Here is a 16,465-nt window from a genome sequence, read left to right as displayed (position 1 = left end):
TCATGGGCATCCTCGGTTTTTTGCACATGCGTTGTGCATTCCCTGTCGAAGAGTGTTGGTGGAGGGGGTGAAATGGAGGCGGTCGAGGAATTGATGCCCCGGCTTTTGCCTGTGGAGGATTGTGATATCTCGGAGGATTTCGACCCTACTGTGCCGCCCAGAACACCCCAAGAGTATTTAAAGCGGGTTCAGTAAGTGGGCTGATAGAGGGTCTGCGCCTGCCGCAGTGGAGAGCAGAGAAAGAGCAGGGTTGGGAATGGGTCAGTTCCTGGTGAGTGGATTGATCCGGCCCTCCTTTTGGAGACAGGCTTGCAGCTATCCCTTCCGTAAGGTGGTAGGAAGGCCATCATTCAGCCGATGCCGAGGGTTACCTGTGTTGGCCGGGTTGCCCCTTCAAGTGCGCTCACAGTTTCCCTTGATAAATAGGTGTTTTACGTTCTGCCTAGATTTGGCAGCTAGTATCTAATGGGGTTGTTGTCGATATGAAATTAATGAAGAATCTACTTGCTCCCTGTAGGTATGCGGTATGTACTCAGTGCTTGTGGGGTAAAGGTGCATTTGTTTTCATTAATAGTCTGACTGCCTGTGCTCCTTCTGTAACATTGCTTGTCTGGAGATGCTTGGCAGTAGTACCACATCATTGAATAACTGGGGGTAAAATATATACAAGATTAATTGAAATTAATGCAATGCAGATGCACTTTTTCCCTGGGCTTCACTTGTTATGCTAGAAGGCACCCATTTGATCAACTACATAACTTGTGACCTACTAAGGTGAATTTGGTCCACAAATGCCTGTTGGGTGCCTCATAGGTCCTGTGTTTTGGCAAGGCAGGCTATGGTCCTGGGAGATTTTCAGAATATGAATATTTGTGGATTAAATTAGGAACACTTTACTCCTACTTTTCTATAGAAAAACTTTGAGTCCAGTGGCACCTTTAAGACCAACAAAGTTTAATTCTGGGTATAAGCTTTCATGTGCATGCCCACTTTGTCAGATACATCAAATTAGTATGAAACTAAATGTTCTGATTCTGTAATCTCTGTCAACACAAGTTCTGCCACTGAACAGAAAACAGCCTAAAAATCAGCTTCACAAAGATAGCAAAAAAGAACAAACAAACAAAGACTGAAGCCATCCAAAAATGCTGGATTAAAAAGATAGGAACAAAGACATGATGAGAAAGGCTTGATTGCCTTCAAAATTTCTGCTGCAGGTGACTTCCTGTGGTGACTTCCTTAGGTCATTGTTGTGGTGTTAGTCATATCAAAGAATCTTTTTAGATGTAAAAAATATGTAAGAATTCCTGGGTAATTTCTGCACTTCTCCAGAAACTGGAAGACATTAAAAACAAAATTGGGACATTTGCTTTTTTTTTGTAGGATTGAAGCTGCAAAATGTCCAGATGTTGTTGTGGCCCAGATAGACCCAAGAAAACTGAAAAAGAAACAGACAGTGAATATTTCAGTAAGTTCTGGGGAAATAAAATTTATTTTGTGTGGTCCAGTGAGCTCAGGGCAGCAATAAATGTTGAGAATCTCTCTCCTCATTGTAGTTACACAACAGCAGTGGCTGGTGTAAGGCCATATAGTGAGCTTTACAGTTTAGCGAATTGGAACCTCTCCTGACCTATCTCAGTCTAACATTATAGCCCCTATATCACACTGTCCTCTTGTTCATTTAAGAAGAGACTGTGGCAGTAATATGCTGAGTGAGCAAAACTTCAAGTGAGCATGTTCTGCAAGGCTATCCTCCATCCTGATAGTGCAAGATGTTTTACAGATTGCCAATAACAAAACTTAACATCTTGCAGAGTTCATGTAGATGGTGTCTAATCTTCCAGAACAAAACTTGGAATTGGTGTAATATGGGCCAGTCTTAAAAGGTGTTAGCAATATGGACCCAAGTAGTTGTTGAACACTACTATTTCAAGTAATATCTGGACCAATATTTTCAGTATCTCTGGGGTTCCAGCCACTAATCGGTTTTCATTTATTCTACAATACAGTCATTCCTTCTCTTCTCTCTCTTAATCTTGATGAGTTGTTTTTAACTTGAAATAATGTTGTCTGGGTCAGGGGTCCACAGATTTTAGCTAGTTATTTCTAGCCAGGAAGGCTGGGCTTTCTTATTTCTTGATCCACCAAGGTAAAATAAATGCAATGCATGGCAAACTAGTTTTATAGGGGAGGACAAGGTGGTGTGCTCTGGAAGCAACCTCTGACCCATGTCCTGGCATATGAAGCAGCCTGCCACCACTATGAAAGCTCTGCCTCTGCCCATGACTCATGACAGAGTACACTAGAGGCCACCCATTGGTTACAATTTGCTAGTATTAAACTTTAGATTGCTATGGGTTATTTACTTCATTTATAGTGTGCCCTTTTCACTAAGACTCAAGGTAGATTACAACATATAAAAACAATTCAGTCAGACAACAAAATACACAATAAACAATGTAGAAAAAGTAAAATTACAGAATTGGAAAATAGTGCAACAGTCAGTGTAACAAACTGTGTGCTCAAGACAAAGTGACTAGAACATCTTATAGAGAGTTTATGAGATCTTATGAGAGGGCAGTCAAGGCCACAAAGAAAATTTACTTTGCAGCCAAGATTGCGTCTGCAAATTCACGCCCGGCACAATTGTTTAGGACAATTCGGACCCTTACAACACTGCTTCAGGGCAGGCCAAATGCTAGGGAATTGGAGATAGGCTGTGAGGCTTTCACAGAATTTTTTGCGGATAAAATCTCGTCACTCCGTCACGACCTCCCCGCCACATTGGAGACAGTATGTGAACGCAAGGCCCCGGGCCTGTCTTCTGGACCAGTTCTGAATTGCTTCGACATGCTCAGCCTGGAGGAAGTCGACAGAATCCTCTCCACTGTACGCCCAACAACTTATGATCTGGACCCTTGCCCTTCCTGGCTAATTAAAAGCTTGCTGGAGGGAGCTTAGATATCCTATATGGGACATTGTAAATAGATCTCTCTCGGAGGGGCTTTTTCCAATGCCTCTTAAAGAGGCTGTGGTCTGTCCCCTCTTGAAAAAGCTACATCAGATCTGGCCGAATTGGCAAACTACTGGCCAGTCTCGCATTTACCCTTTTTGGGTAAAATTATTGAGAGGGCAGTGGCGCTACGGTTGCTGAGTTTTCTGGATGACACTTCCATTCTAGACACCCACCAATCCGGCTTTGGCCAGGTCATGGGACGGAGTCAGTGCTGGTCACCCTGGTGGATGACCTCCAGCGGCAACTGGATCAAGGTGGCTCAGCAGTGTTGATGCTGTTGGACCTATCAGCTGTGTTTGATACGGTCGACCATCAGCTACTGACCCGCTGCCTCGCTGACGCAGGGATCCAGGGGTCAGCCTTGTAATGGCTTTCCTCTTTCCTTGATGGTCGGGGACAAAGGGTGGTGATTTGGGGAGACCTGTCCCGGAGGCACCCGCTTAACTGTGGGGTGCCACAGGGGGCGGTGCTCTTCCCGATGTTGTTTAACATCTACATACGCTCCCTTGCCCAGATTGCCCGGAGGTGTGGGGTGGGTTGGGTTGTCACCAATATGCTGATAACACCCAACTCTATCTACTGATGGACGGCCAGCCTGTCTGTGTCCCAGAAAATCTAGATCTGGCGCTGCAGGCTGTGGCGTGATGGCTCAGGCTGAGTAGGTTGAAGCTGAATCCAGCGAAAACAGTGGTCCTTTGCCAGAGCTGGGGTGGTCTTGGAAGGGAAATCCCCCTACCGGCATTTGACAGTGCGCCACTGACAATGGTGCACAAGGTCAAGAGCTTGGGGGTACTGTTGGAGCCTGCCCTGACAATGGAGGCCCAGATAGTAGCCACTGCTAAATCTGCTTTTTTCATCTTAGGCGGGTGAGGCAGTTGGTCCCCTTCCTGGACCGCAGCAACCTGGCAGCAGTGATCCATGCAACAGTCACCTCGAGGTTGGACTATTGTAATGCCCTCTACATGGGGCTGCCCCTGTGCCGAACCCGGAAACTACAGCTAGTGCAGAACACGGCGGCAAAGCTGTTATTGGGGCTCCCTAAGTGGGAGCACATACAGCCGGGGCTGCGGGAACTGCACTGGCTGCCAGTAGTGTACCAGATTCATTACAAGGTGCTGGTTATTACCTTTAAAGCCCTATATGGTCGAGGACCTGTCTGCGTTAGGGACCGTCTCTCCCCATATATTCCCCAGAGGGTACTCCGATCTGGTTCTCAAAACCTGTTGGTAATCCCTGGGCCAAAGGAGGTCAAACTGAAAGTCACCAGGGAAAGTGCCTTTTCGATCTCTGCCCCCCACTGGTGGAACCAACTGCCAGAGGAAGTGCGGCCTTTGGCCAGTTCCACAGGGCCTGCAAAACCATCCTCTTCCAGCAGGCCTTTAATTAACATGGAGCCACATCGTAGATGGAATGCCGTCGGACTGAAAAATTGAATAAGACATAGTACCTAGATCCTAGCACCAAATGAAATGAAATGTTGATTTTAATTATTTAATGTATAATTTTTCTAGAATGTACTATTTTTATAATTTGTATTCTTTTAACTATTGTGATGTTTTTATGTTGTGAGCCGCCCTGAGCCTGCTTCGGTGGGGAGGGCGGGATATAAATCAAATAAATAAATAAGACATGGCATACCATAATAGAGAAAGGGGGTTACAAAGGTAGAAGACCATGTTCTGGACTTTTGAGTGTTTCATCTATTTCAATATGGTTTGAGTTTTCCCTGATCTTATTTATAGTGAATGAACTTGCTGTGTGGCCGTACAGCAGTCTCTCTCTCTCAGCCTGATTTTCCTACAGGATTGTAATGAAGAGAGCATTAATGCATAGGGTAATGAGAACTTAAAAATTCAGAACTGATATTGTCAGTCTAGCATTAATTATTCTTCCTTTCTTCTTGTAGCTCTCAGGATGCCTCCCTGCCCCTGAAGGATACTCACCAACTCTGAAATGGCAACAACAACAAGTGGCTCACTTTTCAGCCATTCGCCAGGTGACTACTACATGGGCCTAGAAATTCAGCAATCATATACAGTTTTTCCTAATCTAGGCTTGCAGCCATTCTTACTTGGGAATGTCCTGATCTGATATTACCCATTTTCAAGAGAGTTTACTACAATACCATATCCAAAAGGCACTACATTCTCAGACTAATTTTTCAGAGGCTACTTTTAATTGGGAAAGTTCTACTGTGGTCTACTCTTTTGTACTCTGAAAAATTATTTAAAAATTACCGGTCAAGTCTGTCATTCATAATTTTATTTTCTTGAAGATTTTATGGAAATAAGGCTTTGGGCACTTTCATTTCTATTTTTGCTTAATATTGCAAAACTAGTAAAATTGTGTGACGATAGGACTTAGATCCTATATGTTTTTCCTGCTTGCGGTCCTCTCCATCATCTGCAGAGGCAGTCCTCCACTGCAGAGCATATTCCTCTTGTGCTAGCCACTTCTTGGCTCCAGAAAAGGCAGTGTAGCTGAGTGGAAGTGCACTATGCAATAGAGCACTGCCTCAAAAGAGATCAAAGAGGTGTGCAAATCCAAAGGAAGTATAGGATGCAGGCTGACACCCATCATTTGCTGTTGATGAAATTAGGCAGTTCATTAAATCTTTATAAATTTGCATCTGAGTAAAAACAGCTCTAAAGAAAAAGGCTTGATTTTGTTTTTAGGTAATACATGTATTTTTTTAGGTAGTTCATCTATATTACAAGCAGTCTTTGTGTATGAGAGTGAAGGAAATGCCTCTTCTCAGCTGTTGTTTCGCATCTGCAACTTGTATCAGTACTTTTTTTAAAAAAAATCAGTTATTAAATATCTGCTTGAATAATTGGGGGCATCTTTTCAGTTGGTCAGAAGTTGATCTGAATAACTTTTGATCAGTTGATCTGAATAACTGGACTAAACACTGCAACTGTAGTGAAAAAGTTCTTATGAGATTTTACTTTTTCAATTTTCCAGAGTGTGAACAAACACAGGGACCACTGGAAATCCCAGCATTTGGACAGTAACGTTACAATGGTGAGTATCTTTTGGGGCACCATTCTTTTTCTCTTCTCATTGAGTAGAGATAGACAACAGGTTAGTTCTTTATTATAAACTAAAAATGTAGAATTAACATTTGTGTGTGATCTTGGGGAGGTACAATATTTTTGTTTTATTAAAATAGGGAAAATAAACTTGTTTGCTTGATTTCTGCAGCCCAAACCAGATGACGAAGAAGGCTGGAAAAAGTTTTGTCTGGGTGAAAAGTTGTATTTAAATACAGGTGTTCAAGTATCCTGTGATGAAAATCAAGGAATTGATTATGTACAGGTAGGTAGAAAGCACAAAGTTAAAAGTTGATATTAGGGTTTGTAGAATCTTTCGGGATCAAGTGCCGTGTTCTACTGGAGAAAGTTTTCCTTCCAGACGTTTTGTTCTCAGCTGCGGAGAACATCCTCAGTGGCGTTGCAGCCGGAGCAGGCGCTCAGACCTTCTCGGCTGCTGTGCATTGAGTGGGGCCAGGGCTGCTGGAGAGCTGCTATTTGTAGGCTGGAGGGGGTGTGAAGGTTTGAAGATAAGGAAGATGGTTGTTGACTGTGCTGATTGGTGGATGAAAATGCCTTCTTCCTTTCTGTTCTTTCAAAGTGGATGACGTGGTCTCCTTCTTGAAGTGGATCTCTCATATCTTTGGCCGAGCGCAGCATGTGGCAGATCTGTTGTGTGGGCTTGAAGACTGTGTCAACATTATGGCATTTGAGAATTTTGCCAATGCGGTCGGTGACAGATATGAGAGATCCACTTTCAACCCCTGGAGTCTACAAAATACCCTGCTCCTGTGGTGCAGTCTACATTGGCAGTACCCAACGCAGTATCAACACCCGTCTCACCGAACACAAGAGACACTGTCGCTTGTTTCAGCCAGAAAAATCAGCTGTAGCTGAACATGCACTTCAAGAAGGAGACCACGTCATCCACTTTGAAAGAACTGAAGTCCTTTCTACGGTCTCACATTATCATACCCGCCTGAACAGAGAAGCTATTGAGATTTACAAACACCAGCACAATTTTAACAGAAAGGAAGAAGGCATTTTCATCCACCAATCTTGGTACCCAGCTCTGCAAAACACCCTACAGACTATAAATTGCAGAAAGTCTCAGAACAACCAGCAAATTCCACAGAACAATCAGCACAGTCAACAACCATCTTCCTTATCTTCAAACCCCTTCCAACCTTCCCAGCAATTAACACAGGTCACATTCAACAGCCAGTTTCCTTATCACTACCCTTCCAGGAAGCCCCACCAAACAATGGGAACATCCACAAACCAATTGCCCTTTCATCACACCCCCTCCAGCCTACAAATAGCAGCTCTCCAGCAGCCCTGGCCCCACTCAATGCACAGCAGCCAAGAAGGTCTGAGCGCCTGCTCCGGCTGCAACGCCACTGAGGATGTTCTCCGCAGCTGAGAACGAAACACCTGGAAGGAAAACTTTCTCCAGTAGAACACAGCACTTGATCCCGAAAGATTCTACAAACCCTAATGATGTTACCAGCCGTGAAAACCTGAAATCTTTGATAAAAGTTGATAGCTTGCACATTTGCATTCATTTAGATTTCCTATAAGTACTTTTGTTTCTTACATATTCTGATGGCTTCCCCACTCCAGGTTGGCTTTCCTCCATTGCTGAGCATTGTTAGCAGAATGAATCAGGTATCTGCTACTATCTTTCTTAAATGGGATTGGTGGTGAATTCTTTGTAGCTGTGTTGTTACTTATTTAGACATCCTTCCATAAGGGTAGCCTGGTGCATGTGACAGCAGCCCCCCTGGTTGTTTGCAGGAGCAACTGCTCCAACTCTCCATCCTGATCAGTGGGGAAGGAGAGTTCACAAGGCCACTTCCTTGGCACAGCTGCCCCTGCAGATGATCAGGAAGTTGCACAGAAGCAGGGGGTAAAGCCAGCAGGCTCACTCTCCCTCCCAGTGTGTCCAGTGAATGCATGATGATTCTTATCAAACGAAACAGCATCATACAGATAGCTTGCTGAAAGTTATAGCATACCTGGACCCACAGTGTAATTATAAGTTAACCCAAATTTGTACATTTGTTCGCATTATGCATATAAGAATATTTGTCACTTATAGTTTGATCCTCCAGTTTGTGGAACAGTAGGGAAAAATGTTTAGGGCAGACTCTGCCAGCTGCTATCTCATAGCATCACAAAATATGAAGTTGCATTGGCATCACATGGGGGCTTTGCATTTGAACTTAAGCCATAGTTGCCAGTTATTTAAACATCTGGTTGCTGGATTATACCTAGTGTTTCATGAAACATGAGGTACAAGTATAGATCTTATTTGGTAATGCAATGCAAAGACTATAAGGAGGCACCATACAAAGTGTTGTTTTTAATATCTGCTTTTCTTCCTTCTTAAAAGGCAACAGTAACCAGTGTCTTGGAATATCTGATAAACTGGTTTGCAGAGAAGGAATTTACTTCAGAACTGGTAACTTTTACTTTTGTTCCTTTTGAAAAGCAGAGGAGGAAACTGTTTCTCTTGAAGTTTCGCTGAAGGAAAGTTAGAAATATTTAGAACACAGGTTTTGTTACTACATCCCTGCCTTATCCATTCTTCCGTCATGGAACAGGAGACAATCATAGAGTTACGGGCACTGAGTAGACCCAGACAGTAAGATTGCTGTATTACAGCCCTTCCAACCATAGTGTGGGGCTCAGATGCACATTTGGCCAGCCAGGGGGTCCCTTTTAGTGATATGCCAGCTTAAGCATTATTAGAACTTTGCCACTATTATATGGCCCTGCTGACATGCCATTTGTCAGCAATATGCTTCTCTGGATCTGTTGTTTTCTGCATCCTGGGTTGGTTTATCCTTTAAGAAGGAATGGTCTTTCTCTACAGATAGAATGATTGCCTGAACTTATAGAAACCTTTGTAAATACTGTACACTCCAAAAATGAAACATAAATAATTTAGTGTTAACACAACAGTTATGAAGATGGAATTTGCATGCTCTATGTCTGCTCTTTAAAAACCTTGAGCACAACCCAGTTTGCCTGGATAGATACATGTTAACAGGCTAAATTAGACTTATTTTTTTAGATGTTTATATCCTGCTTTTCTCCCCAGTGGGGACCTAAAGCAGCTTTCAGCATTGTGTCCCTTCCCTTCCATTTTATCTTCACAACTCTGTGAGACAGTTTAGGTTCAGTGACTGGGCCAAGGTCACCCAGCAAGCTTCCATGCAGAGTGGGGATTTGAATTTGGCTCTCCCAGATCCGTCTAGTATTTTAACCAGTACACAATGCCAGGCATATCTATTTGACATAGACTTACAAAACAATCATTTTTATTCAGGCTGGTTAATTTGTAGACCTGTTAAAGTAATGTTATTGGGATCAGTACATTCATGGGTGTATGTTTTTCCAGAGTTGGCTTTTCCCCACTTTGCTTGGATAAAGTACCAGTAGTGAAACATTACTTTCAGGATGCACCTTCCATTAAATTCCTGCAGGGCAGATGGCTTTATGCTCTGCTGGCCTGTCTTGAAAAGCCGTTGTTACCAGAGGCTCACTCCCTGATTCGGCAGTTGGCCAGAAGATGTTCTGAAGTGAGAGTCTTGGAGGTAAGCTTAGCAAATTATTAAATTAAAATTATTTAGAAAATATTTTCTAGTGTATGGGTGTCATTCCATTCAGTTATCTGGCTTGTGTTAATTTTTTGTGTTTTTCATTATACCGTCTTAGAATGACAGTTCAGAACCTAACAAAAAGCATGCTGAGTACTCACCATGATCTCTGATTGACATTCACAGAATGTTAAATGTATCAATTTCACCATTTTATGCACCTTGAATACTATCATGTTTAAGTGACTGTTGTTGTTTACTAGCTTATATTTGGGGTTTTGGATGTTTGCCAGATTTGTCCAGAATTGTGAATGTTGACATTTCCTAAACTTCAGGCATGTGCTGAATTAATTCTGCTTTACTCTGTTGTAGGAGAACAAGAATGAAGAAAGAGTATCTGCTCTGAACTTGTTAATTTGTTTAGTTGGCAGGTATGAGAGATACTGTTTCTGTTGAGTTGGCTATTTAAGGAAACAACGGCTGATAACAAACAGGCATTTTGGGGCAGATGGGAGGTGTCCCAAATTGCAATGGCTCAAAAAGAGCCATCCCGAAGCCTCCACATGCTCCCCCACAAGCCGTCCCCATCCTGTCCATGGGGCAACATGGGCATGTTCAGATGGCCATTGCACACCATTCCTGTCCCCATACATTTTCAGTAGTCATGTGCATGTGCGTGCATAAATGCGCTCATGCACACTGAAAGTTTTAATTTTAAAAACTGATGCGACTTGGGGCAGCTTGGCGGTTTCACACTGCCAAGGTGCCTCGCTTGCACCCTTCCACTTCCAGGCGCCAAAGAGGCAACTGGCGTGCAGCTCAAAAATTTGCTCCCACTTTGGAAGTGGTAGCTTTTTCAGTCGCACTGCGGAGGACAGGGGTGAATACGGGACAAGGAAGGGCAGCAGGCGTTTGTGTGTGGAAGGATTTTTTGGGTTGATTTCAGAGGCATCTCTTAGTTGGCCCAAACTGCCGGTCTGTAATCACCCAACGTGCGCTGTTCAGAGTTGCTGTTTTCCTCAGTAACCTGCTGGAAACTTTAGCTTTGTATTCCAAGCACCACAAGTATACCTGTCTAGCAGAATTGGCTTGGGCCCTTGATTTGACTGTTTGCTCAGTAACTGAAGTTTTAAAATACAGAATTCAGTCATTAGCAGCCTGTGATCCAAGGTGACATGGATGAGTTTGGGAAGGCCACTATAGGCATCATGTACCAATAAATCAGCAGTAGCAGTGACACTTGAGCATCCTTCCTCTTGCATTAGAGATCATGTATTTTGATCTCTGAGCAAGAGTGTACTGTAAATTGGGCAGGAGAATCTCACCATAGAATTTAATTACTATAGAATTCACTTTTTTCCTTCACATGTTAGAAACTCTTATATTGCCTATGTAAGGTCTTTTTGCTTTAATTCTGTGCTTAGTATAACCACCTGTATGCTCAGCTTCTACTCAGGCTTTCTGGCCTTCTGTCTAGTCCTGAATTTCCCTATTTTTATTGAAGACAGTCAAATATATTGTAATTTTGTCCCTTCCTTAATGCACCATTGCTCAGTTGAAGGAAGGAACTAGTTGCATCTCTAGCATATTCAGTCTTAGATGTAAAGCCCCCTCTCAATTATTTGTTTTCATTACTTTTATTCCCCCCTCCAGGTATTTTGACCAGCATGACCTGGCTGATGAGCCAGCTTGATAAAGCATGGAGAGCAAAGCAGCATGGCCTCTCATAATAACTTTGGAGGAATGCCATGCAATAATCAACCAGCTCCTCTGTGACTTAAGGGTGAAGAACTGCAGCTGTGCCCTGCATTCCCATAAGACCTTGCTGAAGAGTAATTCAAAACGATTTTAGCAACAGTAGTGGACAGCTCAGCTTGGAAGATATCAACAGGGTGCCTAAACACTTCCTTGTAGACTCCTTTGCTGGTAAGCTGCGGTGAGCGCTATATCCAAAATATAAGCTCATGCTGGTTAAACCATGGAGTGAGACTAGTCGTTAAAAAAACTGCAGGTTTTTAAAAAATCAGATCTGTACAGATTTCCCCTATCCCCCATCAAACAATGTAAAATTATATCTGACCTTTTTAAAATTTACAATAAAGTTTTTTTAAAGTCTTGAATTGTAAATGTGAGCATTTTGAGGTCTGTTTTGTATTGGTCCATGCTGTTCTAAATTACTATAGTTCATAACATGAGCTGGTCAACCCACATGGATTCTAGTCTTCCAAAGTTTATTAATTGTATTCAGGTTTGTTTCAAACTGTCTAAATTTCTAACCCTCCCCTACCTCCCTAATTAATGTTGCTATAGTTATAAAATCAAATTAACCACTTTAATCAGTGGATACAGTAAAACAAAATCATTATTAGTTCAACTCCCTGATTTCAAAAAATCCAGAGTTTTGTTTCTCTGAATTCCCGTACTAATCCCTACATTTGAAATGGTGACAGAGAATGACCAGAATCATGCTAAAACAGCTTGTTAGAAATTTGCAGTTGTTTTATTTGTGGCTTCCTAACTCTGAATCTAGATCACTGAAGCCTGTTGAGCAGAATACTTATTTTCTGTTTTAATGTCATAGTCTGTAATACCCTAAGCCTACAGAATTAAGGAAAACTAAAATTCAAATATTTATCTGCTACAGCAGACCCAGCAGCATCTGGCCATATCTGTCCTGTGCACTTGACTAGATTGTGTTCCAAGCAACTGTTTAGGTTTATACACAAAATTTTCTTCTTTCAGCAAGTAGCTCCCATTAGGTTTTGAAGACAGCTAGGATGTTCTTGTTAATAGGAAGAAAGTATGCAAATATCTTCACAGAGAAGGCCCACAAGATATTACTGTTCTGTTAGCTAGAAAAAAGTGAAAAAGTAATGAGTGTGAGCTGAAGTTGATCGAAGGCTAGCAACAAACTAGGAGTCTGCATATAGATTGGTGAGATTGCAAGACGCATGACAGAGCTTTCCAGCCACAGATTTATGTGGATGAATGCTGTTCCTTAATGGTCACAGAACTATCAGAAAAAAATACAGAGTAACTACAGCATGCATTGCATAGTATTCAAATGTAGCTGCAAGAGCATTTGCAGCCATGGAAGAGGGCTGTATAAATAGGAGTCCCCAAACGAACTTGGAAGAAATAACTTTATTGAAGCAGCATTGTGATATAGGGCAGTTCAGTGTCTCCTGCTTTAACTAGAACTGCTGAAAGGTTGGAATCAAAGAATTGGAAAGCAAAGTGTTCTTCAACTAGATTTCTTTGAATGGTGGGTCAGAAGAATCACAGTATAGGGTAAAACTGCTTACACAACCTCTGCATGGAAGTGCTGCTCTAGAGAAGTATATAAACTGAGACCCTGATGATGGAAATAATTCTAGGTAAATAACCTTGGAAAACTATAGATTATGCAGCCATAATCTGGTTTGAGAAAGCTGTGTTAGTCTCCAGCAGCAAAAATAAAACAGAGAATATTGTAGCCTCTAAAAACCAACTAAAGTTTTATCACAGCATATGCTGCCAAGAACTAGATTTCACTTATTCAGGTGCAATATGTGGATCCCCTCATTGCATCTGAAGTGAGCCCTTGTCCCTGAAGCATGTAGCTTGAAACATCCGATACATTTGCAACGGATGCACAGTTTTGCCCCTGTCAGTGTATGCAGGTGACAGACCACTGCTGACAGCAAAGGATCTAATTGACATTAGATGATCTGGCTGACAGGGGCATCTGGAAGTCGGCCAGATTGCATCAGCCAGAGTGATGTGACCATGACTCAGCACTAAACCTGATTGGTCACGAGGACATGTATAAATGTACAGTAGTACTCTGCTGCTTGTTGGAGGTTGGATGGTGAATTGTGTGCGGAGCATTTTGCTAGTCTGTATTATAGTTGTAAATAAATGTATATAGCTAGTCTAATCGCAGCTGTGTACAAGACTGGATTCCTTTGCGTCTTCAGAAACCTCTCTCACTAAACACGGAAGACCAACAGGGTTATGGGCCCAGCACGCTTCCGCTGCGCCTGAGTGCCGTGAGTAGAGGAGGTGTGTGTTGGAGAAAGACGCAGAAGTGCTTCAGAAGTGAGGAGAAAGCTGCCTCAGTGGAGGAGGACAGCAGTAGCTGAGACGCAGGTGCTAAGCAGGATGGCTAGAGCGGCGGCTATGGTGCTGATAGATAAGCTGACTCCTACTAACTACAACGTGTAGGCGTTGCGTATAGAACATTTTCTTAAGCGAGGGGGGCTGTGGAACTGTGTATCAGCTCCTTCTGCGGACCCCACACCTGAAGATGCCATCCGGGACCAGGCTCTCGCAACCATAATACTAAGTATATCGGATGATCAGTTGGTGCACGTAGGAGGAAAACAGCAGGCGAAGGAAGCCTGGGATGCACTCAAGGCTCAAGCATTGGAGAAAGTCCAGAGAAGGGCAACTAGAATGATTAAAGGGCTGGAGCACTTTCCCTATGAAGAAAGGTTGAAACACTTGGGACTCTTTAGCTTGGAGAAACGTCGACTGCGGGGGGACATGATAGAGGTTTACAAGATAATGCATGAGATGGAGAAAGTAGAGAAAGAAGTACTTTTCTCCCTTTCTCACAATACAAGAACTCGTGGGCATTCGATGAAATTGCTGAGCAGACAGGTTAAAACAGATAAAAGGAAGTACTTCTTCACCCAAAGGGTGATTAACATGTGGAATTCACTGCCACAGGAGGTGGTGGCGGCCACAAGTATAGCCTTCAAGAAGAGTTTAGATAAAAACCTTCAAGAAGAGTTTAGATAAAAATATGGAGCACAGGTCCATCAGTGGCTATTAGCCACAGTGTATGTGTGTATATAAAATTTTTTGCCACTGTGTGACACAGAGTGTTGGACTTGATGGGCCGTTGGCCTGATCCAACATGGCTTCTCTTATGTTCTTAAGGCCATCTATGTGCAGACAACAGCTGGCTCGCTGATAGCACTGACAAGCTGTATCGGAAGACAATGCTGGCCGGGGAGATGGTGAGAGACCATCTCAACAGCTTATCTGCATGCTTCCAAGAGCTAGAACAGCAAGGTAAAACAATTCCGGAAGAAAAGGTGTATATAATCCTGATCTCTCTGCACGAGAGATTTGATATGTTGTTGTTGGCATTCGAGGGCCAGGACGCTGATAAACTTACTTTAAGCTACATAACTGGGAAGCTCCTGACAGAAGACCAAAGGCAGCAAGAGTGCAGAGAGCAGAAAGCCCACGCTCGTCAAAGCCAGCAGAAGCCAGAGCTGAGAGTATGGGAGGTGCCTCCAGCTGGCAGCAGTCACCGAAAGAGAGAGTGTTGCAAGTAAAGAGAAAATGTTTCTTTTGTGGCAGCGAAAAACATCTGAAAAGGAGTTGACCTGAGCTACGGCGAGGCAAGCAGAAGTCTTCGCAGAACCAGCAAGCGACACTGGTGAGGACTGACTCGGGTCTGCAGAGAGCACCGTGGATTATTGACTCCGGGGCCACCCAGATGTTCTGCTGCGAGGAGAGACTGCTAGAGGACACTGAGCCTGCAAGTCTTTGGTTCGTGAGTCTAGCTGATGGCAGAAAGGCTGAGGTCCTCTGCCAAGGAACTGTGTACTTTTCTGAACTAAAGCACAAATTTGTGAACGTGCTTTGTGTACCTAATCTAGAGACAAGCCTACTAAGTGTCTCAGCATTGGCAAAGGCAGGCTTTACTGTATCCTTTGATGTAAGTAGCTGTAAAATATTTAAGGCATGTAAACTATTGGCCAGAGGTGTATTGAGAGACAATGTGTACGTGCTGGATCAGAAAGGAGTGAAAGCACAAGTTGTATGCAACAAGCAGCCTCATCACAAATGTATTCATAGGTTGCATAGAAGGCTGGGGCATGCTAGTTACAACACTATTAATAAGACCCTGGCCGTTCTACAAGGTGAAAAGGTCGAGTCCTGCAGTGCTTATCTTGATTGTAATGTGTGTAAGCAGGCAAAATCTAAGGCCTACCCGGTGGCCAAAGTAAGCAACAGTCTCTGAGAGGCCCCTACAGCTAATTCATGCCAATGTGATCGGCCCTTATGCCCCCAGTGTATCTAAAAACAAATATGCTTTAATCTTGGTTGATGACCACAGTCGTTTTACTTGGGTGTATGCCATGAAACAAAAGTCAGAAGTGTGTTCAACATTCAGATACTGGGCTAATCGTGTGCAAAGGCAGTTAAAATGCAAGATAAGTGCTTTGCAGATGGATATGAGGGGAGACTTTGTAGAAAAACAATTTGCCTCCTGGCTCAGAGACCAGGAAATTCATCACAGGATTGCTAATGTTTCTGCCCCAGCAGAAAATGGGGTGAGAGAGAAAAGGGGGAGTACTTCAGACAATGCTTCACGCTATGTTGAAGGATAGCGAGCTAAAAATAACTTACTGGAGAGAAGCACTGAAGACAGCGTGCTTTATAATAAACAGGTTATGGACTCAAGCAATAAATGACATTCCATACAGGGTGCTGTATGGGAAGAAACCATGCTTAGATTTCCTTAGAATCTTTGGCTCCAAGGCTTGGGTCAATGTACCATTAGATAAAAGACGAAAAGGGGGTGCCAGAGCAAGGAAATTGTTATTCTTGGGATACCAAAATGGAATGATGGCATACAGATTCGCAGATGAGCATAATATGCTGCGATTTAGCAGGTCTGCCTCATTCTGTGAAGATGAAAGTTGGAGCAGGGTACATGCAAATGAATTGCCCAGTGGTGTAGAGTTACCGGTGTCTCAGCAGAGTGAGGAGAGGCATGTGAATATTAGACAAGAGACTTCCTCAACAGA

At 43.1% G+C, this 16,465-nt stretch overlaps 1 protein-coding gene across 2 annotated transcripts; it reads left to right on the top strand.

Moving 5' to 3' along the window:
* On the top strand, positions 1 to 11,780 carry GEMIN2 (gem nuclear organelle associated protein 2). 2 transcript variants are annotated; one of them, XM_060263240.1, is made up of 10 exons: positions 1 to 191; positions 1,384 to 1,468; positions 4,923 to 5,012; positions 5,981 to 6,040; positions 6,221 to 6,334; positions 7,672 to 7,716; positions 8,444 to 8,512; positions 9,540 to 9,650; positions 10,026 to 10,084; positions 11,307 to 11,780. In XM_060263240.1, exons 1-10 carry the CDS (start codon positions 73 to 75, stop codon positions 11,344 to 11,346), a joined length of 792 nt encoding a protein of 263 aa, XP_060119223.1. In that variant the 5' UTR covers positions 1 to 72; the 3' UTR covers positions 11,347 to 11,780. The 2 variants fall into 2 exon arrangements, with proteins under 2 accessions (XP_060119223.1, XP_060119222.1); XM_060263239.1 differs by having other exon boundaries at positions 10 to 191; positions 9,513 to 9,650.
* The last annotated feature ends 4,685 nt before the right edge of the window (positions 11,781 to 16,465 follow it).

Source organism: Heteronotia binoei, chromosome 21, assembly GCF_032191835.1.
Source record: "Heteronotia binoei isolate CCM8104 ecotype False Entrance Well chromosome 21, APGP_CSIRO_Hbin_v1, whole genome shotgun sequence".
Taxonomy (NCBI): Eukaryota; Metazoa; Chordata; class Lepidosauria; order Squamata; family Gekkonidae; genus Heteronotia; species Heteronotia binoei.
The sequence above is the reverse complement of the archived record's forward strand: the minus strand, read 5'-3'. Positions and strand labels throughout refer to the sequence as shown.

Excerpts from the sequence above, each read along its gene's own strand:
- GEMIN2 (XM_060263239.1), top strand. The coding sequence starts at position 73 with ATGGAGGCGGTCGAGGAATTGATGCCCCGGCTTTTGCCTGTGGAGGAT. Across the intron at positions 6,041-6,220 it reads TGGACAGTAACGTTACAATG|CCCAAACCAGATGACGAAGA; the intron begins GTGAGTATCTTT and ends TGATTTCTGCAG. Across the intron at positions 6,335-7,671 it reads AAGGAATTGATTATGTACAG|GTTGGCTTTCCTCCATTGCT; the intron begins GTAGGTAGAAAG and ends TCCCCACTCCAG.